The sequence below is a fragment of the Vanacampus margaritifer genome, chromosome 8 (genome assembly GCF_051991255.1).
Source record: "Vanacampus margaritifer isolate UIUO_Vmar chromosome 8, RoL_Vmar_1.0, whole genome shotgun sequence".
Lineage (NCBI taxonomy): Eukaryota > Metazoa > Chordata > Actinopteri > Syngnathiformes > Syngnathidae > Vanacampus > Vanacampus margaritifer.
The window spans coordinates 26166877-26192644 of record NC_135439.1 but is presented as its reverse complement, the minus strand read 5'-3'; the positions used below and the strand labels follow the sequence as shown (position 1 = coordinate 26192644).

At 40.6% G+C, this 25768-nt stretch overlaps 1 protein-coding gene across 2 annotated transcripts in view; it reads right to left on the bottom strand.

Moving 5' to 3' along the window:
- The window catches only part of phf2 (PHD finger protein 2), a 155926-nt gene that overhangs the window by 125906 nt on the left and 4252 nt on the right, over positions 1–25768 (bottom strand). For both annotated transcript variants that reach the window (XM_077572755.1, XM_077572756.1), the window contains exons 2-4: positions 25440–25525; positions 19770–19884; positions 9238–9398 (exon numbers count right to left, since the gene is read on the bottom strand). In XM_077572755.1, the coding sequence (XP_077428881.1) occupies positions 9238–9398; positions 19770–19884; positions 25440–25525 (362 nt within the window). The remainder of the gene's footprint in view (positions 1–9237; positions 9399–19769; positions 19885–25439; positions 25526–25768) is intronic.

Here is a 25768-nt window from a genome sequence, read left to right as displayed (position 1 = left end):
GGAAAAAACCCAAGGGTTTTTAAATGTGTCGAGGAGCTGTTGGAGGGCCATTCAGCCGAGTTAACGACTGAAGAGCTGCTGCACTTGCAAAATGAGCAGCAAAAGACATTGATGGAGGAAATGTCGTCTGAAGAGGATAAAGCAAGGTAGGAAGTTCAGAGTCCTGCCATAAGAGAACTGCGCGCTAAGTGGGGTGAAGCTCAACAATTCGTAGAAAAATTCCACTTCGATGAAGTGTTGGTGAATAGAGCAGTGAACATTTTATATGACAACGCCATGGGTCACGTTAGGAAAATTCTGCAACGAAGGCAGAAACAGAGAACACTGGACAAGTTTTTTCTCAAAGAGAGAAAGAAAGCTACAACTTTAGAGAGCGATCCGGGGGAAGTGAAGCGACTGAGAAGAGAAAAAAAGCCCCAAAGGAGAATTACCACGTCAAACCATGGAGGGCAACTTCCCTTCCACATCCATCCACTGATACCATCACGTCGCAACAAAAAAGGTAAGGTACATATTTTTTGTTGATTATTTGTTTTTTTATTGTTTAAATGCACAGGGTGTACAGGTTTTTACAAAAATAGGAATTACTGTAAAATAGGCTTTTAAAAAGAAATTGGGAGCTTCGTACCAGATTAATTGCATTTACATTATTTTCTATGGGAAAAAAACATTTCAGAGGCTGAACAAATCTGACTTTGAAAACTTCACAGGAACCAATTGTGTTCAAACTCTGAGGTTCCACTGTATAATTATATATACATCATCTTTTCGTTCGGGTTTGCCCTTCAGGGGTCTCCACAGCGAATCAGTTACCTCCATCAAACCCTGTCCTCTGCATCGTCTGCTCTCACTACCTTCATGTCCTCTTTAACTACATACATAAATCTCCTCTTTGGACTTCCTCTAGACCTTCTGCCTGGCATTTGGAAACTCAGCATCCTTCTGCCAATATACTCACTATCTCTCCTCTGGACATGTCCAAACCATCTCAGTCTAGTCTCTCTGACTCATCCTCATTCCTGATTCTATCCATCCTGGTCACTCCCAAGGAGAACCTCAGCGTCTTTATCTCTGCCACTTCCAGCTCTGCCTCCTGTCTTATCCTCAGTGGCACTGTCTCCAGACCAAACAGTTTTATAAACCTTTCATTTCATTTTAGCTGAAACTCTTCTATCATCTATCACACACAACACCTGACACTTTTCTCCACCCGTTCCAGCCTGCTTGCACATGCTTGATCACATCTTTTCCACACTCTCTATTGCTCTGGACTGTTGACCCTAAATACTTAAACTCCTCCACCTTCTTGGTCTCTTCTCCCTGTAACCTCACTCTTCCACTTGGGTCCCTCACACAGATACTCCGTCTTGCTACGACTAACCTTCATTCCTCTCCTCTCCAGAGCAAACCTCCACGCCTCTAGCTTCTCCTCCACCTGTTCCCTGCTCTCACTACAGATCACAATGTCATCTGCAAACATCATAGTCCATGGAGATTCCTGTCTAACCTCATCTCTCATCCTGTCCATTATCATAGCAAACAAGAAGGGGCTCAGAGTTGATCCCTGATGTAGTCCCACCTCCACTTTGAACCCCTCCATCACACCTACAGCACACCTCACCACTGTCTTACAGTCTTCATACATGTCCTGCACCACTTAAACATACTTCTCTGCTACTCCAGACTTCCTCATACAAAACCACAGTTCCTCTCTGGGCACCCTGTCATAAGCGTTCTCCAGATCTACAAAGACACAATGCAGCTCCTTCTGACCTTCCTTGTACTTCTCTATCAACATCCTCAAAGAAAATACTGCATCTGTGGTACTCTTTTTTTTTTTGGCATGAAACCATACTGCTGCTCACAAATGTTCACCTCTGCCCTCAGGCTAGCTTGAACCACTCTTTCCCATAGCTTCATTGTGTGGCTCATCAGCTTTATTCCTCTGTAGTTGCCACAACTCTGCACGTCTCCCTTGTTCTAAAAATGGGCACCAGCACGCTTCACCTCCATTCCTCAGGCATCTTCTCACTATCTAAGATCCTGTTGAAGAACCCAGTCAGAAATTCTACTACTACCTCTCTGAGACACTTCCATACCTCCACAGGTATATCATCAGGACCAAGTGCCTTTCCACACATCATCCTCTTCAATGCCCTTCTCACTTTTCATCCTTACTAAACCTTGCTACTTCCTGATCCACAACAGTCACCTCTTCTACTCTTCATTCTCTCTCATTTTCCTCATTCATCAACTCTTCAAAGTACTCTGGCAATTGATTCGCTGTGGTGACCCCTGAAGGGGAAAGCCGAAATAAAGCCGATAATATATATATATATATATATATATATATATATAATAAGACATAGAATCATTTTGATCACAAGATACATGTTGTCATCTATCAATCAAATAAGAACATAACCAGGAATAAGCCACTCCTCTGACACCATATTTATACAACTTTTGCAATAATAAACCATGATCTATCGCAGGGGTGGCCAAGTTCGGTCCTCGAGAGCCACTATCCAGCCTGTTTTCCATGTCTTCCTCCTTCAGCGCAGCTGATTCTAATGATCAGCTCATCAGCAAGCTTTGCAGAAGCCTGACAACGATCCTGATCATGAATCAGGTGTGTTAGTGGAGAGAAACATGGAAAACAGGCTGGATAGTGGCTCTCGAGGACCGAACTTGGCCACCCGTGATCTATCGTATAAGCTTTTTTTAGATCAATAAATATTCCTATTGAATAGAATTTATTGTCTATTGCAGTGGTTACTTCATCCATGAATTTCATGCGAGCTAATCCTGTTGACAGGTTTGCTCTAAATCCATACTGATAATCACTTATGATGCTATATTTTTCGATAAAACTCCAATTTAATCACAAAAAATTCTCCAGAATTTTTGAAAATTGTGAAAGCAGGGACACTGGTCTATAATTTGACACTGTATCTTTTTTCCAGACTTATATAAAGACATCACTTTTGCTGTTTTCATTTCAGTTGGAAATTTTCCAGTTGAAAATGACAGATTAAAAATTTATGTTAGAGGTTTAACCACAACTTCAATAGTATCCTTAATTAGGGCCATATTCAAACCATTATTATCAGTAGACCGTTTTCTTTTAAAAGTTCTAACAATCTTTATTACTTCATATTCATTTAATTAATTTCATTTTCATTTTTTTAAGATACATACCCTTTGGATTCATTTCGATCAAATTACTTACATCATCCATATTACTTGGCTGAGTAATATAATTTGCTAAACTAGGCCCAACATTTACAAAAAAAAATGGTTAAATTAATTTGCTATGTCTTCCTTATTGTAAAGACAAGTATCTCCTTTTAGGATAGAGTGAGGCAAAGAGGCTTTTTTAGTGTTCTTTCTAATTAATCTTTTCTAATTAACCCCTATCATTTGTTCCATTTCCATATTATTCAAGTGTTTCATAATAACAATCAGGATATGAATTCAGAAGGCTAACCATCTCATTTCCTCCAGTCGCTAAATTAGAATCCTTACTAAGAATCACACATATAAAATAAAATATTAACTACACTGATAATAAATTCATGAATGTCCAGTAAGCATATAATTTAACTCATAAGTACTTCCGTGTTCTGCAATGCCTCACATACTGGACAAAAGCATTCCTTTTTTTTTCTTCCTGGAGAGCTCAGTTCATTCGGTAATTTTACCGATTTGACATGTCATTGCTCTCTTTTTTTTAAATTATTTTTTATTTTGTATGTGGGTGTGTATGATGTGCATGTGCGTGTGTGCCTGCGTGAGTGTGTATTCATTAGTTCACCTAAAACGTATTAAAAAATCCCATACCGTTCACCTAAACCAAACACTTCAGAATCCAGCCAGAGTCGTGAGGCCGTCAGGAGACCCGAGGAAGGACCAAAGAAAAGAAAGGAAAGTGAAATCCAGCACCGACCAGACACCACCCACCACCCACCGGGCCACCAACCAGAGTCTTTCACCAACCACAGAAACATCTAAATTCCAACAAATAAGGGATACCTCAAGAGACCAAAGGAGAGACTGAGGAAAGGAAGGAAGGACAGACGAAGCAGAGTGAGATCCACAGACACCAGCCTCCACCGATTCAACGACCAGAGGAAGAAGCAGATTGTTTCTGAGTTTCGATAGATGCTGGTGTGGTGGATCTGGCATGCATGAAAATCTCCACCAAAGAGGGGAGCTGTCGACCCCTGCCAGGACAGAGCAAGCGCAACACCTTAGGACCCCCCAGGCCACGGCAGCGCCAAGGGACAACCCCCGGGCCCCACAGGGGCCACCGGCCGGAGAGCAAACCCAGAAGCAGGAGCGCCCCCCACCCCAACATGGCCCGCGCCCCCAACCCAACGCAGCAGGACGGGGTACTGCAGGCCCGCCAGGCACCCCACCGGTCCACAGCCCCCGCTCCCCCCCTCGTGTGTGTGTGTGTGGTGCATTAAAATTGGGAGCATGTGAGCCGGAGCAGATGGAAATGATATCCCCACGCTCCGATCCACCCGCCTCCCAGTCATGTCAGTGAGTGTATGTGGTGCATTAAAAAAATAAATAGGGGGTGGCGCGGCGGGGACACGGACAGGTGATCGCAGCACTGCTCTATACTGCGGTCTGCCCCAACCGATAACCCCCCCAGTTGTGTGGTGCATTTAAAATTGGAGGGGAGTTGTAGGACGAAGACGGGGTCTCCACCCTACCCCACCCCCCAAAATTAGGGACAAAAGCATTCCATTGACAGTACACAAAAATGCCTCCTGTTCCATATCTGTCCAGCTTCCACAAAAAGAAAAAAAAGGAGATTTTTTTGGGGGGGGATGATTAGTGCAGAAATGCACAAAAATAGTGTTGGACAAAATTTCAGTATCATGACAAAGTTTAATATTGTAGGCTCCCTGTGTCAACTTTGTCAGCTAGTTAACGCAAAACAACTGCAGAGATTTACCCCAGCCTTTAAATTGTCTCCGTCTAAACACATACACTACTCACAAAAAAGTTAGGGATATTTGGCTTTCAGGTGAAATTTATGGAAAATGCAAAAAGTTCCCGCTACAGTGATGTCAGGTGATCATGACAGTAGGACATTTAGTAGAAGGACTGGTGATTTCCTCATTTCAAGCAATTCATTTAATTGAAAGAAAAGTTAACAACAATGGTGGGAACACAACAAAAAATTGCATCGTTTCAATAACTCATCATCCGCCCTTAAGCATCAGTTACAGCTTTATGACGACGTCTCATGCTGTTCACAAGTCTGTCGAGGCATGTCATCCCAATCTTCTTGAAGGTCAGCCTTCAGGTCATTGAGCTTCTGGGGTGCAGAATTTCCAGCCTCTACACGGCGAATCAGCTGATCCCACAGGTTTTCAATAGCATTCAGGTCTGGAGAAAGTGCAGGCCATTCCATTTGAGGTACACCAATCTCCAACATCCATTCCCTGATTGTCGTTTGTGAATTTTGCCGTTGAGATCCTCTTTAGAGAACAGCTACTTGTGCAAAAAGTACTGAAACATTTAACAGTTTGACATGTGCATTCAAAAGCTTGGAGAAGGTCACATTAAGTTCACCTGTGAAGGTTTGAATGCATTTTAGGCTCATCCTGAAATTTCACCAAATATCCCTCACTTTTTGTGAGTAGTGTATTTCTTCTTTGTCTTTTGATTCAGCATGATACTCGTTTCAGCGTTTTACTTCTGTATTCTTACATATTATTGTATTATTGTATTGTTACTAATTTATTGATATATTTTTTTACTTATTCACATACCTACTTCTTATGTTATTAATTTATTATTGGTTATTTTATGTACTTACCTACTTATGATATTAATTTATTTTGTCTTTTTTGCATGACTTATTTTTTACTCCATGTACAGTACTTTTTATGCAGCTATGGTCATTTTAAAGTGCTTTATAAATAAAATTTACTTGAGTAGAGTTGAGTACAGTAATTTCTGGACTTTAAACCGCTACTTTTTTCACTTGCATTCGACCCTGTGGCTAATACAAAGGTGCGGCTTATCCATCAGATCACAAGGGAAGGGAAGGAAGCGCAAGCGCGTCAGGCAGAGGAAAAAAACAAACAAGTGAGCCCAAATATAGTCGGAGACAGAACGAGAACAAGACAATTTATTCCATTATGGAAAAGAAAGTAGCGGGAACCCGGTGCAGTAACATTAAAACACCTGCGCCTTACAGTCGGGTGCGGCTTATATGTGTAACAAACTCGAGCATTCCCCAAATTTAGCTAGCGCGGCTTATAGTCAGGTGCACCTTATAGTCCAGAAATTACTCTAGTTTAGTAAGCTGCTGATTGACGGTTGTGCAGAAAACCATCATCGACACACTCCAAGGAAAAAGGTCTCCAAAATAAATTGCAAAAGAAGCCGGATGCTCACAGAGCACTGTATTAATGTACATGCACACAGTGTTAATAGGAAGTGGAAAATGTGGCCGAAAAAGGTGCACCAGTGAAAGGGATGTCATGCAACGGTGATAGTAAAATCTAGGGGAGCTTCATGAGAAGTGGCCTGAGGTTGGTGTCAGTGCATCAAGAACCACCACATAGAGACATCTGCATGGCATTGGCTACAACTTTAGATTTCCATGACTCAAGCAACTCCTGAATCCAAAACAATGTACCAAAAGCGGATGAAAGTAAATTTGGCATTTTAATTGGAAATCAAGGTTCCAGAGTCTGGAGAAGCACAAAAGTCAAGCTGCTTAAAGTCCAGTGTGAAGTTTCCACAGTCAGTAATGGTTTGGGGATCCATGTCATTTGCTGGTGCGGGTCAATTGTCTTTTATCAAGTCCACAGTCAACACACCTGTCTACCAGGACATTTTAGAACACTACATGCTTCCCACTGCTGATGAGCTTTTTTGGAGACAATGATTTTATTTTCAAGAAGTATTTGGCACCTGCCCACAAATCCAAAACTACCCCTACCTGCTTTATTAGCCATGGAATAACAGTACTTGATTGCCCCAAATTCGCCTGACTTAAACCCCATTGAAAATTGATGGGGTATTGTCAAGATGAAGATGAGGAAAGAGAAATCCCAAATTGTTGATGAGCTAAAGGCCAATATCAAAGCAAATTGGGCCACAATAACACCTGAACTGTGTCAAAGGCTGATTGCCTGCATGCCACGCCGTCTCAACGCTGTAATGATGTAAAAGGAGGGCTAACAAAGTAATGAGGGCATATTCCTTGAATTCATTCACTCCTAGCCCATTTCACTGAAGCAACTCCCTTCGCTCCCGGCTGTTTTACTGGATTTGGACTGATTTTGCAAGGCCCACAGAATATTGTGTGCATAAAAACATGGAACCTACCAAAAGAAAGATTAGAGTCTCTTCTTTCATCAGAAAAAAATAAAAAGTATACTTGTATTTGTGTCTGTTTTGCAGCAATTAGCATTATAATATAGCCAAGTTAAATCAATTTTCACATTCCTGGTGAAAACACTAAGAAAAAGAGCTTGTTGCATCATGGCCATGTCTGATCGCTTATACTCTGCTGCCACCTGCTGGCCTTTTTTTTATTTAATAACTACCATTGCTTTAAGCCACCTCTTTACGTCAGAAGCTGCATCAAAGCCTTCTGTATGCTATTGCATAAAAATAAAAATAGAACATTAAAAAAAAACGTGTTTGAGGGGGAAGGACAAAGTATTAAAAAATAAATTTGGGAAATAAATTATTGAAATAAATGGACTTTCCCTCAATATTTAAATGTTTCTGGCACGCACCTGGGGTCCATTACACAAAGCATGTTCAACAAACACCGAGACTAACCCTCAACAGCGAGTTGACATGCCCTCAAATAGGAAACTCTGCGTTTTCGGTTCCAGGACAGATGATTTGAGGTAGTTATATAAACGCAGAGTAGTTTCACCTGGCATTGCATTGCCACTACACTAAAAAGTCCACATCTATGGAGCCCGATTCGTCGAGTCACCATGGCAACAGGGAAGCGCAGAGCGCAGGGCCACCCTCTGCTTCCATAGAGGAAGGCGGCGTGGGAGAATGTTGCTGCTCGGGTGTCGGGTCAATGCGTAAATTTAAATGTAGTTCTTTGCAATCACAATAATATTACAGGGGAAACCTGTTGAATGGTAAGTCATTAATTCATTTTATTTGGGTGCAATCCTGCGGGGGAGAAGCACGCTTAATTTAAGATGAAATATAAAAACATTATTCAAACGGTTATAACAAAAAAGCGGAGCACAACGCTCAATATATGCTGTGATGTGAGTGCATGACTACGGTGCCGGTAATGTTGCAAATTTTAAACGGATTAAGTTGTGTATGTAGATGATGGACTGTGATGTGAAACGGTACCGCTCAAAAAAATAACTGTCCGAAAATCCCAGCATATCTATGCGCGGTCTGACAACAATCTCACGACAAATATTTAATTCCCTGCGCAATAATGCGGTACCTTCATCAATACAGTCATTGTCAAAAGGATATGCCATGTTCGTGACAAAAGTGGACTTTACGCTATAGACTATAGGTGTATTTACGCAAAAACTCGCTGCAGCGGACTTTATGAATGAGGAAATGAAATACATGTGTGGCTGAAAGGAAGCCTGGATAGAGAAAACCTTGATGTTTATTGTGAAAAACCTGCAACTGACCAGGTTTGGTTCATGGAACATGTTACTACGATAACTGACCGAGAACTTAAATTACCTAATTTTATGAAACAGGATAGAGTTAACTCTTTTTCTCTGGTTTCAGTTACCTCCCTTTCTGAAACGGAACATGCAGAGTTTCCCACATTTCAGTCTTTCTTGACCCAGAGTTCTCACTAAACCTGCTTTGTTAAATAAACCCCTGTACATGTGCACTTAGTTATTTTATTTTTTAATTGGCGCCTGTCTAGTTGAGAACGATCTAATGATGGAGATTATTTCATTAGTCTAATTACAAATTATTATTAATTTTTTTAAGTTACAACAAACTGAATCCACTCACCAAAAAAATTGCGTATTGATTGTGTTTGACTTTAAAGGTTCCACAGTACATGGTTAGGAAATGTCAACAGGTACTGTATTAACTCCAGCTTCTTACACTGCTACTATTGGGTTTATTCATATTGTATATGCATATTCTTACTTTCATGCTTTACGTTATGACAAAATTAGTGTTGACATTACTGCAGAAACAGTTTAAATCAAGATAATCAGTCATTTGTTTCCTTACCAACATAATTTTCAACGTCACTGATGTAGAAGGTGGGAGGTGGCATAGACATGCCCAAACCATCTTTTTTCTGAATCAGGATGGGTTCCTCAAAACCGTTCTTTTCCAGGTAATCCATTGTCAGCTGATTCCCACTTAGCTTAACAACGATATCATCAGCACTGGAAACAACACACACAGAATCATGTCAAAGGCCTCGTGGGTTGATGTGCTTAATTGCCTTTATATTAACTGTTAAAGCAATGCAAAGATCACAAAAGTTTATTTAAAGAGCAGCAGAACAAGACATCTCAAAACAGTTCATCAACAGCACCCTCTAGTGTAATATAATGCTAACACGAACACCTTCGTAATCATCCCTAATGCAGTTTATTATAATTGGCAGCTTTATGCAACTCTCGTGAGGATAAGCGGTTCAGATAATGGATGGATGGATGCCCACAATATATCAAATGTTATGAGTAGGCGTGTCAACTGTTTTTTATCACAGGACATACAATAATTATGGTTGGCTTCAGAGGGCTGCTAATAACTGTGAAACTTTTGTTTTTATAATGCACTTTGGTTCTATTAAGATTGCGGTTTGGGTCACATTGGGTATATTAAGGGAGTGACATTCAAAAAACAAAAGTAAGTACTCTTTTGGAATTTATTGAAAGAAACCTGGGAAAAAAACAGCTTGCAATCAAATAAATGAGTTTTGGTGTATCAAATGATTCGTATTTAAAAATCTAAATTCCAATGCATGCACCTTTACACCCCTAATAATCGTTCTGTCTAGTGATGTTCAGGATTACTTTTTTCAGACCTCAACTCGAGTATACTGATACTACTAGGACAGGGGGCGGCAACCTTTTGTACTATATATATATATATATATATATATATATATATATATATATATATACACACACACAAACACACACACACATCAAATATATACAGTGCTGCTCAAAAGTTTGTGAACCTCTTGAGCAATTTGGACTTTCCAATTCTTTCAACCTCATTTTGTTGTTGACTCTGAACCATTACATTTTATATGAAATAACAGGTGTAGGTTTATCAATTTAATGCATTGTTCTTTATTTGAATCAATTGTGTAGTCAAAACTTAATTAAAAATAGTTTTAGGTTAATTCATGTAGGTGCAAAAGTAAGTGAAACCTGAGCTGCATTGCTAAAAACAAGCAGTCAAGTAGGATCAGGTAGGACAAAGTGGTAGCTAATCTAACCACTGAAGTGGACCAATTAAATGAGAGGTTTAGCAAAGAAATTGTGCATCACTGACTGAAACAGAGACAAAACCACGCCACTTCAGTCTTATCCGGGTGAACCCATACAGGTCAGTCATGTTGAGAGGAAGAGAAATCTCAGGGGACCTCAAGAAGTGGGTAGTGAGCGCACATCTGTCTGGGGAAAGTTTTAAAGTTATCTAAAAAAAAAAATAGCTTTATCATTCCACTGTGAAGCAGAGCATCTACAAATAGAGAACACTGAAAATTACTACAATGCTGCCTAGAAGTGGACGACTTTCTAAAATATCAGCAAGAACCACAAGAAAATTGATAATTCAGGCAAAAAGCAATCTCGAGCATCACATCAAGGGATTTGCAGACCTCTTTTGCTGCATCATGTGCATGCTTCAACAATCAGAAGAAATGTCAATCAACAAGGCTTTCATGGAAGGTTTGCTAGGTAGAAGCCTCTGCTCACAAAAAAAGATCAAAGCTGCCTATCTCAAAGTACCTGGACAACACTAAGGCTTTTTGGAAGTCCCTTCTCTGACAGATGAGTCAAAAACTGAACTGTTTGGTCACAACTAAAACAGTCATGTTTGGTGAAAAGTCAACACTGCATACCGGCAAAAGACCCTTCCTTCACCCTAGAGTTGAGCATGGGGGTGAGAATGTTAAGTTCTGGGCTGGCTTTTCATCCTCAGGACCTGAACAACTCCACATAGTCCAAGGAATAATTAATTCAGAGGAATACTAAAGAAAGTGTTTTGATGAAGTTCTCATTGCAAAAGGAGGTGCAATGTCCGATTAAGTGAGAGGTTCACATACTTTTGCACCCATGAAATCTGAGTTTTTCTTAAATCAACAACTTTTGTTCAAGAATGAATGTATATATATATATATAAATGTGTGTGTGTGTATATATATATATATAAATATGTATATTTATGTATGTATGTATAAACATGTATGTATAAACATGGAACCTACCAAAGAAAGATTAAAGTCTTTTTTTATCATTAGGAAAAAAAATATATTTATGTTTCCGTTTTGCAGCAATTAGCATTAGAATATAGCTAAGTTTCATCATTATTCACAAATCTATTTAGATTTGATTTAGATTAGTGAGTAACATGGCCCTGGTTTATTTCCTTTGCTCTGCTTCCACCTGCTGGCCGTTTGTGTAATAACTACCATTTTCAATCGTTCTTTGCAGTTGAGAGGCTGCAACAAAGCCTTCTTTCTGTATGCTCTACCATAAAAAAATACATATATAAATAAGTCTTTGGAACACTTAAAATATTTAAAATAGAATGTATTTAAAAGTTTGGGGGAGCAAATTAGTTATTTTGTTAGAGACTGGTGAATTCAGTGAAACCAAGCTATTTTCAAATGGTGATTACTAAAGAACAGAATAAGGGAGAACCAACCATTTTTTTCTAATGAAAAAGTATGCCACTATTGTATGGTATGGTACAAATCTCCGACGTTAGTGGCTAGCAGCTAGCTGTTAACATTAGTAACGAGTCTCTAGTTCGGCCTGGTTGCAGCCATAAATGAGTTTGGCAGCTGGTATCTGGCTTGATTTTTTTACTGCTTTTTCAACATTGGACCAAGGCTACTTTGCAATTCACTCGCCATGTTTAAAAGAAGGGAATGTGCCTTGAATTGCATTTTGAGGTCTTTTCATTATTGTTTTCATTTATTTTATCAAACACTTTTTCCCATTAAATAAATAAATAAAAACATTCAACTCAAAATGTCAAATATAGTGGTTTAGATTTTAAGAAAACAACTTTAAGCCATCAATACTTTTTTTTATTTCACAGATAGACCATGTATAAAATAAGAATGTGTCTGCCTAATATTGCACGTTGTGTTCCTATCCTAAATGGCCATATTAGATATTATGAGTTGATTTGTTCAATGGGCAAGTGTTTTACAAAATAAATGAAGACACTACTATTACTATTTTCTATGGTACTATTTATCTACTTTTTTTTTGCTGATCCGAAAAACTATCCGATCCCTGACTCAAACCTGTTCATTCAATTTCAAAAGTTTTTTTTTTTTTTACTTACTAACCAAAATAATTTAACTAAGTGTTCAGAAGTGTTTTTGTGAAGTAATAATCATCAACCCAGTCCTACATCAATATAATTTTTTTATACAATCGTAAGTCTAGTAATCACTAATTATATTACATGGTGGAGGTTGACATTTTTGCTGCTATCTTCCTGCTACATACATCTGAAGGACAATTTTGCAAACATTGTTAGCCCTTTGGTGCTTATAGCCAATGGGTTGACCGCCACTTACCTTCCACAGGTGGGACATGCAGGTGGTCATCGCTGAGAACCCTTAATATGGGCTACCCCCACTTGATACCTTTTGCTTGCTCTTGCAAGCTTTCACTAGTTTTTTTTTACTAGCTTCTCCCACCAGCTGTTTTTTTTAGCCACTCCAGCCTATGGCTCCAACTAACTCATGCTAGCCGCGCATGTTAGTTGCTCCAGCTAAATCTGTCTCGCTCTGTCTTTCGGCGTCGCTTGCCAGGGTTCTCACCAGCTGCCAAGTCGCCATTCGTCGGGATGCTCGCTCGCTCACGCAAAATAAGATTTGGTGGTATGCTTGCAAAGTGTGGTTTCTCCGAGTTACTGTAGTTTGCGAGCTTCAAAATGCATGTGCTTCAGCTGCATTCTATTATATAGCAACATTTAATGGTGAACTTTTACACACGTTCTCTTTAAAGTTGTATGAAAGTAATGGCAATTTTCTATTCTTTTAATTTCTAATTTCTAGTTCCTAATCATGAAACAACCACAAGAGGGTGGCCAAGCTTAAACACAGGCACTTTGTTATGTTCCAGGTTCAGACATAACCAGAATCAAATGTTATTTTTGTTTTTATGCACTGTATGCCTGGTAAAATGTGACCAAAATTATTATTTACAGAATTTTATTCATTTTTGTGTTAGATTTTTTTTTTTTTTTAAGTGAAAAAACACCTCAAGTTCTGGTCAATAACAGCTTTATTATTGTGATTTATGCTTTTGGAATGCTTTTGCCATGTTTCCGAATTTGAAAGAAAGATGAATAAAAAGTGAATATTTTTAATCCTTATTAGTTTGAAATGTGTCATTATCAGGTGTTTACTGGGCCCGTAATGTGTCTGGCCCGGCTACATTTTTTTATTTGAAAATTTGGCCCAACTACAACTATGTGATTGTTGTTTCTTATATGCAATATATGTGGATTATTTTGTGCTGAATATTTTAAGCTATTTTGTGTAATATTTTATATTTTTGCAGTTGATAATATTGTATATTAGTTTCTCAAATGTTCTCTCTATTTTTGTCTAAAATATTTATTTTGGATTTATTTGTTTTTTCTGCAAATTTTTTTGAATAATTATTTGTTGCATTTTTATATTTACTAATGTCTAGTATTTGTATTTTTCTCACTTTGTTTTGATCAAACCTTTTTGCACCATAGCTAATATTTTTGACAAAACACACATAAAGCAGTTTTGCTTTGGCTCTCGTTAGATATATTATTATTATTATTATTATTATTATTATTATTATTATTATTATCAGTGACGTCCCTGCATTTGGGGCCAGTGGGGCCAGACCCCACCAGATGGCGCTGTTGAGCACTATGCAGGCTCATAATTGGTCTTCTAATAATTAATAATTTATAAAATGTCAAGAATAATAATTTTCAAATAAATACCAATTATGTTTGTAAGACAATTTAATTACAAACATATATGTACAGTATACACCCCTCCGTGAGCCGGCACCTTACCATGGTGGAGGATTTGTGTGTCCCAATGATTATAGGAGCTATGTTGTATGGGGCTTTATGCCCCTGGCAGGGTCACCCATGGCAAACAGGTCCTAGGTGAGGGGCCAGACAAAGCACGGCTCAAAAGACCCCTATGACGAGTGAAATAAATAGACTGTCGTTTCCCTTGCCCGGACGCGGGTCACCGGGGAAACCCTTTGGAGCCAGGCCTGGAGGCGGGGCTCGTTGGCAAGCGCCTGGTGGCTGGGCCTACACCCATGGGGTCAGGCTGGGCTCGGCCCGAAAAGGCAACGTGGGTCCCCCTTCCAATGGACTCACCGCCGGTGGGAGGAGCCAAAGGGGTCGGGTGCGTAGTGGTAGCCAAGGGCGGGGACCTAGGCGGACCAATCCCCAGCTACAGAAGCTGGCTCTTGGGACATGGAATGTCACTTCTCTGGCGGGGGAAGGAGCCCAAGCTGGTGTGTGAGGCAGAGAAGTTACGCCTAGACATAGTTGGACTCACCTCTACACACAGCTTGGGCTCTGGTACCAGTTCTCTCGAGAGGGGTTGGACTCTCTTCCACTCTGGAGTTGCTCACGCTGAGAGGCGCAGAGCAGGTGTGGGCATACTTATTGCCCCCCGGCGCCTGTACGTTGGGGTTTACTCCGGTAGACGAGAGGGTAGCCTCCCTCCGCCTTCGGGTAGGGGGGACGTGTCCTGACTGTTGTTTGTGCATATGCACCAAACTGCAGTTCAGAGTACCCACCCTTTTTGGAGTCCTTGGAGGGTGTGCTGCAGAGTGCTCCCTCTGGGGACTCCCTCATTCTGCTGGGGGACTTCAACGCTCACGTGGGCAATGACAGTGAGACATGGAGGGGCGTGATTGGGAGGAACGGCCCCCGATCTGAACCTGAATGGTGTTTTGTTATTGGACTTCTGTGCTCGTCACGGATTGTCCATAACAAACACCATGTTCAAACATAGGGGTGTCCACATGTGCACTTGGCACCAGGACACCCTGGGCCGCAGTTTGATGATCGACTTTGTAGTCGTGTCATCGGATTTGCGGCCGCATGTTTTGGACACTCGGGTGAAGAGAGGGGCGGAGCTGTAAACTGATCACCACCTGGTGGTGTGTTGACTCCGAGTGTGGTGGAAGATGCCTGTCAGACCTGGCAGACCCAAACGTATTGTAAGGGTTTGCTAGGAACGTCTGGCGGAATCCCCTGTCAGAAAGAGTTTCAATGCCCACCTCCGGCAGATCTTTATACCGGGGGAGGGCGGGGGACATTGAGTCCGAAAGGGCCATGTTCTGCTCCTCCATTGTCGAGGAGGCCGATCAGAGTTGTGGCTGTAAGGTGGTTGGTGCCCGTCGTGGCGGCAATCCTCGAACCCGTTGGTAAGGGATGTCATCAACCTGAAGAAGGAGTCCGTTTTGGCCTTTGGGACTCAAGGCAGCTGACAGGTAATGGCTGGCCAAGCGGAATGCAGCTTTGGCGGTCGCTCAAGCAAAAACTCAAGGGAGGAGTTCAGTGAGGCCATGGAAAACAACTTCCGGACGGCTTCGAGGAAATTCTGGTCCACCATCCAGCGTCTCAGGAGGGGAAAGCAGTGCACCATCAACACTGTGTATAGTGAAAATGGGGTGCTGCTGACCTCGACTCGGGACATTGTTAGTCGGTGGGCAGAGTACTTTGAAGTACTCCTCAATTCCACCGACACGACAGTCTAGGGCAGTGGTGTCCAAACTCGGTCCTCGAGGGCCGGTAGTCCTGCAGGTTTTTGAGGTTTCCCTGCTCCAATGCACCTGTTCCAATCAACAAGGTCGTTATCATGCTTATGCAGAGCTTGCTGATGAGCTTCAGCTGTGTTGGAGGAGAGAAATATCCAAAACCTGCGGGACTACCGGCCCCCGAGGACCGAGTTTGGACACCACTGGTCTAGGGACTCTGACGTGGGCTCGCCTATTTCGGGGTTTGAAGTCACTGAGGTGGTTGGAAAGCTCCTCGTTGGCAGGGCCCCTGGGGTGGATGAGATCCGCCCGGAGTTCCTAAATGCTCTGGATGCTGTGGGGCTGTCATGGTTAACACGCCTCTACAACATCACGTGGACATATTTATAAGAAGGGGAACCAGAGGACCAGATGGCGTGTTCCAACTATAGAGGGATCACACTCCTCAGCCTCCCTGGTAAGGTGTATTCAGGGGTGCTGGAGAAAAGGGTCCGTCGGGAAGTCGAATCTCGGATTCAGGAGGAGCAGTGTGGTTTTTCGTCCCGGCCATGGAACAGTGGACCAGCTCTTCACCCTCTGCAGGGTCCTTGGGGGTGTGTGGGAGTTCGCCCAACCAGTCTACATGTGTTTTGTGGATTTGAAGAAGACGTTCGACCGGGTCCCTCGGGGAGTCCTGTGGGGAGTGCTTCGGAGTATGGGGTACCGAGCCCCTTTATACGGGCTTTGCGGTCCCTGTACGACCGGTGCCAAAGCTGGGTTTGCATTGCCGGCAGTAAGTCAGATTTGTTTCCAGTGAGGGTTGGACTCCGCCAAAGCTGCCTTTTGTCACAGATTCTGTTCATAATTTTTATGGACAGAATTTCTAGGCGCAGCCAAGACGTTGAAGGGGTTTGGTGGCCTCAGCAATGCATCTCTGCTTTTTGCAGATGACGTGGTGCTGTTGGCTTCATCAAGCTGTGATCTCCAACTCTCACTGGAGCGGTTCACAGCCGAGTGTGAAGCGGTTGGGATGAAGATCAGCACCTCCAAATCCAAAACCATGGTTCTCAGTCAGAATAGGGTGGTATGCTCTCTCCGGGTTGGGGATGAGATCCTTCCCCAAGTGAAGGAGTTTAAGTATCTTGGGGTCTTGTTCACGAGTGAGGGCAGGAACGGGAGATCAACAGGCGGATCACTGCTGCGTCTGCAGTGATGCGGACTCTGTATCGGTCCGTTGTGGTGAAGAAGGAGCTGAGCCGAAAGGGGAAGCTCTCGATTTACCAATTGATCTACATTCCTACCCTCAGCTATGGTCCCGGATACAGGCAGCCGAAATGAGTTTCCTCCGCAGGGTGTCCAGGCTCTGCCTTAGAGATAGGGTGAGAAGCTCGGTCATCCAGGAGGGACTAAGGGTCGAGCCGCTACTCCTCCGTATTGAGAGGAGCCAGCTGAGGTGTCTCGAGCATCTGGTTCGGATGTCTCCTGAAAGCCTCCCTGGAGAAGTGTTCCGGGCATGACCCACCGGCGGGAGGCCCCGGGGACGACCCAGGACATGTCTCTCGGCTGGCCCGGGAACGCCTTGGGATCCCGCCGGTTGATAGAACAACTTGAACCCTGCTCCTAAACTAGCTTTGCTCCCTTTCCACTTGGTCTCCTGAACACACAGTATGTCCACCTTTCTCCTTTGCATCATGTCAACCAGATCTCTACCTTTTTCTGTCATAGTTCCAACATTCAAAGTCCCTACTCTCAGTCCTAGACTCTTGGTGTTCCTCTTCTCTTTCTTCCTATGAACACACCTTCCTCCTCTCCTTCTTGTCTCCTTCCATAGACGCCACTGATTATTATTATTATTGTTGTTATTGTTATTGTTATTGTTATTGTTATTGTTATTGTTATTGTTATTGTTATTGTTATTGTTGTTGTCGTTATTGTTATTATTTTGAATGTGTATCAAAGTTTTTAGGGTTAGATCCAGCTTCACTTTGCTTTCAATGAGTCCAGTTACAAGGTAGAAGAAAAAACATCTTGTTGGTTTCTGTGTTCATACGCTGTCAAATGGTTGGAAATGTTGCAATTAAATAAATGTTAAATTTAGATGTGTTCATTAAATTTCTTTCTAGGTTCAGCCTCAATCAAAATACTGTAATTACAAGAAACTATTAACTACAAGTAGCGGGATGCAAAATTAATGTATGCACACCAAATATGTTCAGCGGTAACAAACATTATCATTCTGTACATACTGTGTAATATGGCTTTTCATTCTTTTTTTACATTAGTCATTAGTGTGAGGAATTAATATCTTTTATGGTATCACTATTTACTGTTCCTCTTAATCAGTTAAATTGAACATTTCATTACTTTTGTCAGTTAAGCCCATGTCTCACTCAGCAGCTCAGGCTTGCGAGGGTGCGCACACGTAGCGAGTTTGTTTTGATCAGGTTTCGTTCAAGACTGCAAAACGTTGGAAAGACATTCAGCAGACCTTCCGAAAAACGTTTTTCTTGTCGCCATCAAATTTTGAACATGTTAAAAAAATTATTTACGAGTGTAAAACGGTTTGCAAGCAAAAAAAAAAGGGTGATAAGGTTTTGGCGAACACTCTTGTCAATGTCTTGAAAGAGACCAGACGAAATGCCATCACTCGCAATGCGCACACCCTTGCAAGCCTTCGCTGCTCAGTTTGACACGGTCTTTACTAAGAAAAGTAATAAAATGTTAAATATAAAGAGGAACAGTAAAATAGTGATACCATAAAAGACATCTTCAGACGTATGAAGACATATTCAGAAGTGTGAAGACATATTCAGAAGTGTGAAGACATATTCAGACATCTTAGGATAATCTTCATATCTCCAAAGACATCTTGAGACATCCAAGACATTCATATTTCCAAGATAAAAGATTCTTAAGATTCGAGTCTATAGACATGTCTTATGGACGTCTTGATTTATCAAGACGTCTCAATACATGTCCATAGGCACATTTTAACAATAGACATGTCTTGATTTTAGAAGACATCTCAGAAATATGTCTTGAGAATTTATGGCTGAGTATGTTGGACTTGTTGGTGCTCACTGCTTTCGTTTTATGAAACTGCTACAGCGAGTTACGCCACAATATGTGAATAGATTGTGCATGCTGCTTGGGCTTAACGTGTCTGTTTGCACTAATCGAGCTTTCGCAAAACCCGGCATCATTTCGGAGGAGCCGCACGGGAGCAAGACTGACTCTGACCATACTACAATGACAAGTTGGAACCTGGTGTGTTTGATGGAGAACTAGCCCAGCTGTTCATTTCAGATACAGAAGATGAGAACTTTGAGGGATTTGTGGATGAGGCTTGATCAAAAGTAACGTGAGGACATTGTTCAATCAAGTACAACCAAACTCAATGTTTACATTGTTAAATACTTCAATCAAGTACAACCAAACTCTTTTTTAAAAACATACACTAGCATGCATGCTAGCGTATGTTTTAGCGTGAAAGCATGCTGCCATATATTTTGAGCTAGCATACAGTATGTTTAACCTTGCCTGCGCCCAATAGTGCGATGTACCTCATGTGTTTGTTAAATACAGAAATAGCACCTGTTACTGAGACGGCACCATTTAATACCGTGTGCCTTGTGGTTGTGAAAATATGGTAGTTATAAAGAGATGTCAAGGAACAATAATGTTAACTTTTCACAGGCCACATAAAATGAGTTTGTGCCCCAGAGAGTGGTCTAACTACCTATTTCTAATATGCAAGAATTTACAGTTCGCATAATACACCATAAAGACTGTGCTTACCTTGGAAATGTTCTACTACGGAGCTCCTTTATGAAAACTTGGCTGCCATTTTGTACAGCTTGGATATCTGTGCTTTGCCAAGTGTCCTGTTTGTTCCAATGTTTTTTCCTTTTTACTTAAGACAAAAACAACAACAATCAAATCAATGATATAAGGCCCTTTCCCTAAATAAAATGCTACTTGCAATGTTCATGTTAGGACTTTAATATGACATTCTCCTGACAGCAAATGCTCCAAGAGGCTGAAAAAACTGAAAACTGTAATGTTATTAATTCATTTACACAGACTTAGCACTTTTCAGGGCACTCAAAGACACTTTAGAATTTGAAGGTTAAATAAAGGACTATTAAGTGGTTGAAAGCATATAAATTGGATTGAATGATTTTTATATTCTGTCCCCCCAAAAAAAACATTGTTAATTGTGAGTGGTCCTGTCTGAAGCCAGACATGATTAATAAGAAAGTGTTCCTCTCAAAGAATCTGTAGAAGTTGCATTGTTGGATTTGAGTCGGGTGTGTGCTTGCATGCAGTTGTTTGTAGGGTAATAACAACTGCCCCAATACATTTCATGTGCCCCCTTAAAACTGAGGTCTGGGGACGAGTCTGGATGGCGCTATATTATGGAGGGAATTTTAGGTGATGAGAAAAATGTTCATGTGAATATTTTGAGGGATGAATGCCAGGGAAGCTTGAGGAGAACAGAAATTTGATCATGGATCCGGATATGGATGAGTAAAAAACTGCAAAAATTAGTAGGCATGGGCTGGTCTCAGATTGTGCTGTCTCAGATTGTGCTGTTATTATGCTGTAAACTTGGGCTTCTCATCCAACCATTAAGGGAGAGCCCAGAAACCATGCGGAGGAAACTCATTTCGGCCGTGTGATGTTGTTCTTTCTGTCATGACGCACAGCTCATAACCGTAGGTGAGAGTAGGAGCGTAATTGTCCAGTAAGTACAGAGCTTTGCCTTTCGGCTCAGTTCCTTCTTTCCCACAACAGACCAATACAGAGTCCGCATGACTGCAAGGATGCGCCGATCCACCTGCTGATCTCCTGCTCCATTCTTCCCTCACTCACACCCCAAGATACTTTAACTCCTCAACCAGGGGTAGGACCTCATCTCCAACCCAAAGAGGGCTCTCCACCCTTTTCCGATCGAGGATCAGATATGGAGGTGCTGATTCTCATTGCAACTGCTTCATTGAGACTTGAAGATTGTGGCTTGCCGAAGCCAACAGAACAAAGTCATCAGCAAATAGCAGCAGGGTTTTTCCTGTGTGCAAAATTCAGAGGCGGCCACCTATCACTCAACACAGCGCTCCAGCTTTGTTGATTGAGCTCGGTAACAAATGTAGTTGCAGTGTTGCGTCATTATGGAGGCGCTATATCAACAGCAGTTCACCGGAAAGACCTGAAGCAACAACCATGATTGCAAAATGGGAATAATCGTACAAAAACGATTGTTAATACTAGGGCTGCAACGAGTCCTCATGATTTCTGCCTCGGATACCCGCTGATATAGTCGTAGTCAAGCTAACGAATGCATGGCAGTACACGGGGATAACGCTGAGAGAAACCCAATTTCAAAATAAACATTACTTTACCAAGTAGTATATGCAGATCAATGCATTGTAGCGCTTTTATTTTGAAGTTGTTTCCGGAAGCGTGCCTTCAAGGTATAGGGGCTGACGACGTGCTTGTCTATTCAGAGTTTGTGAACAACGGCAATAGAAATGCCCCAAACAGTTGCGACAGACGTCAGTAAGACAAAGTCTTGAAGTCACGTTCAAGCTCCAGTTAAGAGCGCTAAGACATTATTATGCTGACATTGTATTGTGAGGCGCCTGTTGCCAACGTTTAGGCGACTGCTAGCTAACAGCGAGCTACCAGCACCAAGCAGCAAGCTAGCCGCGCTAGTTAGCAGCGGTAAAGTACTCCAGCCATCTGATTATTTTTCAAAGGCATTAATACTGTAGACATCTTGGGTAGGCTCCAGCGTGACCCTCGTGAGGATTATCGGTTCAGAAAATGATGCCTGACTAATTTGCCGTTCCTAGTGATCACTTAACAAACCAGGCTTATTCAAATGTGCTATTTATTTAGCCGACAAAATTGCTATTGTGGGTCTGACGTCACTTTAGTTCCATTGACCAAAATCTATGGGGAGAGATTTTTCTAAAATATCACTGTTTCAGAGAAAAATAGTTTGCTGACAAGCACAGTTTTAAATAAAAAAAAAGTTGATTATCTAAAAATAAAAAACAGTTGGTTGTTAATTATTACATGCTTATTATATGTTTTTTGTCTGTACTTATAATTGTTCTTTAACCAAGAAAGTATATAGGCCTATAGGTATATTTTTATTTCTATCCAAATACCCGATTATTCGCTAGAATTTTCAGTCGGATATTTGATATACCAAAATATTCGATAGCAGCAGCCCTAATAAAAATTAATTTTGAGGCACGCCCATACGAGTTCTTTCACCAGACAACCCTGTCAAAACTAGCTTGCACCTCACAAGCCATACTGCACACGCTTCACCCCAACTTCAAATTTTTGCAGGCATAAATAATATATATTATTATAAATTCTGTTTGGTCCAAAAGGAACTTACATAATTATAGTGTTTCAAATAATTTCATTTGTCTTAATATTTACAAATATTTAAACATTTTCTTGTTTTGAACAAAAAAATGAATAATCGTTATGAATAATCGTGATTTCAATTATTACCAAAATTATGTTATTTTTTCCATAATCGAGCAGCCCTACTTCTACTACAAGAACTCTGACTCGCACCCAAAACCTTAATACGCTATTCGGGTTGACATCAGCGAATAACATTCAAATCAATTAGCGTTTTGTGCATTAAAAAAAACAAACATCCCAGTCCAACAAATGAAAAATAAAATTTAATCTAAATATTAAATTGAGTACACTTATGTAGTGCTTTATTGGCACCAAAACGCGCTTTAGCATGATGCGTGTCCAAAGCGATTTACAAATCCTCATATTCTGGCACGACAACCCTCGGTGTTCCTTTTTAGTTGAAAATTGTGTCGTGTAAAGTCGATGTTCTGTGACATGGACAGGCTGTTTTGTGGCAAGATCATGCTGTTATCTTGCCACGTTCAGGTGTGCCACAGGAAAGGGTGAAGTTGCGATGTGCCACAATGATGATGTAACATTTTGATGTTAATGGATGAGCCATGGTCATGTCACATAAAGTGATGGTTAAGATGTGATGTATTTAGAATTGCATTGCGTTGAAAGCTCAGGACTAGATAAACTAATTCCAAAATTAGCCACTAGAGTTCGCCAGACTTGAAGTAGAATCAACAGCGGGATTCGTATATTTAATTTACCAGAGCGTGAGTAAAACTGTTGAATCCTAAAAGTAATACTTCGTTAAGTTTATACTGTTTATCTTTCCTCTTTCATTTAATTACTTATGCTATACGGTTTTTATTTCTTTGCTTTTGAGTTGTACCAGCTTTGTACTAAGAAACTCATTTGAGAATGAATGCTATGTACCTTTTAATCACTTGAGAATTTTTTTTAATTGTTTAATAAACATCTAATTAATTTTATTTCCTATTTTTGTCATCTCTAACCCATCCAAAATCAATATTAGATAGACAGAATAGTCTTTAAAGTGGTCTCAGTCCGCTTCCAAATGCATTCGGTGTGACAAAAAAAATTCATCTTGTCTACAAATCTATATCGTCCTGTGTTTTTTCTTTTTTAAGACAAAAAAGGTTGTGCTTTACCTTGACTAGTTTACTGCACGCAATCGACAACGCTGTTCCAAAATTAGAAACAGCGTTGCGGAACCTCTGTTAATGAGCTGCTCTTGACACTGGCAAATATCTTGCATCTAATAACGCCACAATATGCAGAGCAGAAATGTTACAATGAATGTACATACATTTATCCCATAGTTTGGCTTCTCTGTTTTGGAAAACATTTATTCTGTGAAGAAAGCAGAAGGGAGTATCACTCATGCTTCATCTTTAAAAACAAAGACTGTGGCCTATCCCAAGATGATGACTGGAACATTTTGAGATTGAACTGTTGAAGCTTTGACTTTGAAACTTTTAGTGCTGAAAAATAACATGTCTACATTATTATCTGCACGATGATTTGTATCCGCAACTGCTTTGATGTTGCTGTAGTGTAGTTCCCTCCCCTTTAGAACAGCAACATTTGTGTAACGAGTGAAAATCCTAATAAAAAGAGAGGATTTGGTGGAGAGAGCGCGATAAGAGACTGTAACTGAGTTCATTCTCTTTCCGTTCTCCTCGTGAGCAAAAATAATTAAAATTTGAACCTGACAAGTAATCCACCACGTCGGAATTTCATGTTTCCTCTATTTCCGGGTTTCGTTATGCATTCAGCCTTAATCAATTTTTAGCACAGATTGTTACGTGGGTCGATGTGATTACATGCAAAAAGCAGTGTGAAGATGAACCACACCAAACGAAGAAAAAACAAATTCCGCTTTTGGTCTGGACCAAACAAGCGGACTAAAGGACTTTTCTGGTCTCAATACACTCTTAATTTACTTAATCCTTTTCTGTATCATTATTCAAATATAAAGCTTCTCCTTAATCTTTAACTCTAGATCCTAAACCAAACGTTTTTAATCTTTTAATCTATTTTTGCCAATCTTCAAAAAAACACTTAGCTCTTTTAATGAATGAATAGCTACACCCCCACCATCGGTAATTGTTATTCCTGATCCTATAGAGTTACTTTGGCTCAATTAGAAAATAATACTAGCCCAGGCGAACTTAACAAAGACAGCTAGACTTTATAGGTCTTTACAAGTGCAAGTGATCATTTAGAGAAGGAGTCACTCTAAAAAGAGTGTGGTCAGATTTTACTCTCATTTCTAAAAGGTTACTCGATAAGGGTGTTAACTGACTTAAAACGGGCGGTGAGAACCTAAACAAATCCTTCTCAACACCGCTTTAAAAGCTCTCGTCTCCCTGTGTGACCGTGTTGCTGCGGACAGGGCTAAAGGGGAGTTTAAACCCATTGAACGGCGAGTCGGTAACGTAGATCTGACACCAGCTCACACACTTCTTCGCGAAAATCAGCCGATCAATCGGAGCACCCCTATTTCAGTTGGAATAATTTCAGTTGGAATGGAAAAACAAGGCTCCACGTAAACCATGTAATTTAGACCACTTTGTCCTGCTTTTGAAATCAACAGCTTAAGTTAGCTTAATAATATTTACTACAACTGATTTTCAATAGTAATGTTTCTCAACAACTAAAAAGTGTTCATTTGTAAAATTCTCCTATTTCCTAATTACTGTACTAATCCAGATTACAATTATGACATTCCAATATTTGTGTATAACTTCAACGAACCATAAGTCGTTGCACACAAGCATCAAAGTAGCCCTATAGTTGTTGTTTTTTTCTTCATCAAAGCTGGACACACAAACACTCGTGGCTAACAATCATTTCAAGACATTTTTCTCATAACAAAACAATTAACACCCTAAGGACGGTAAGATAAAATATTACTTTTAAAAACTGTATACAGTACTTCAAACCAATAACCAGCCCATGCCTAATAAATAGCAGTTCAAATATTCTCAAAAGCAATATATTATTTAGTATTTAATTGTATTTTTTTTTAAATATTGTACATACATGTGGACTTGCCGTGGGTCTTCTCGCAGTTTGGACAATGATATATGTCAATATCTGGGGCATCTTCTTCATCCACACCAACACAACTGAAAACAATACAACAAATTATTTAACTTTAGAAGTACATTATATGGTAAAGTTTTTCCTTGCCCAGCTGGGCTTTTGAATCATCAGATGTCACCAATCATTGTCACACTGGGGGCCTATGATACTCTATAAGACTCTTTTGTAAGTTAGGGCTATTACAAAAAAAAAACTTGACGACTTAAGGTTTTAACTTCTGTTTAGTTAAGGTTGGTAACAAACAGAAACACGTGGGAAATAATTCC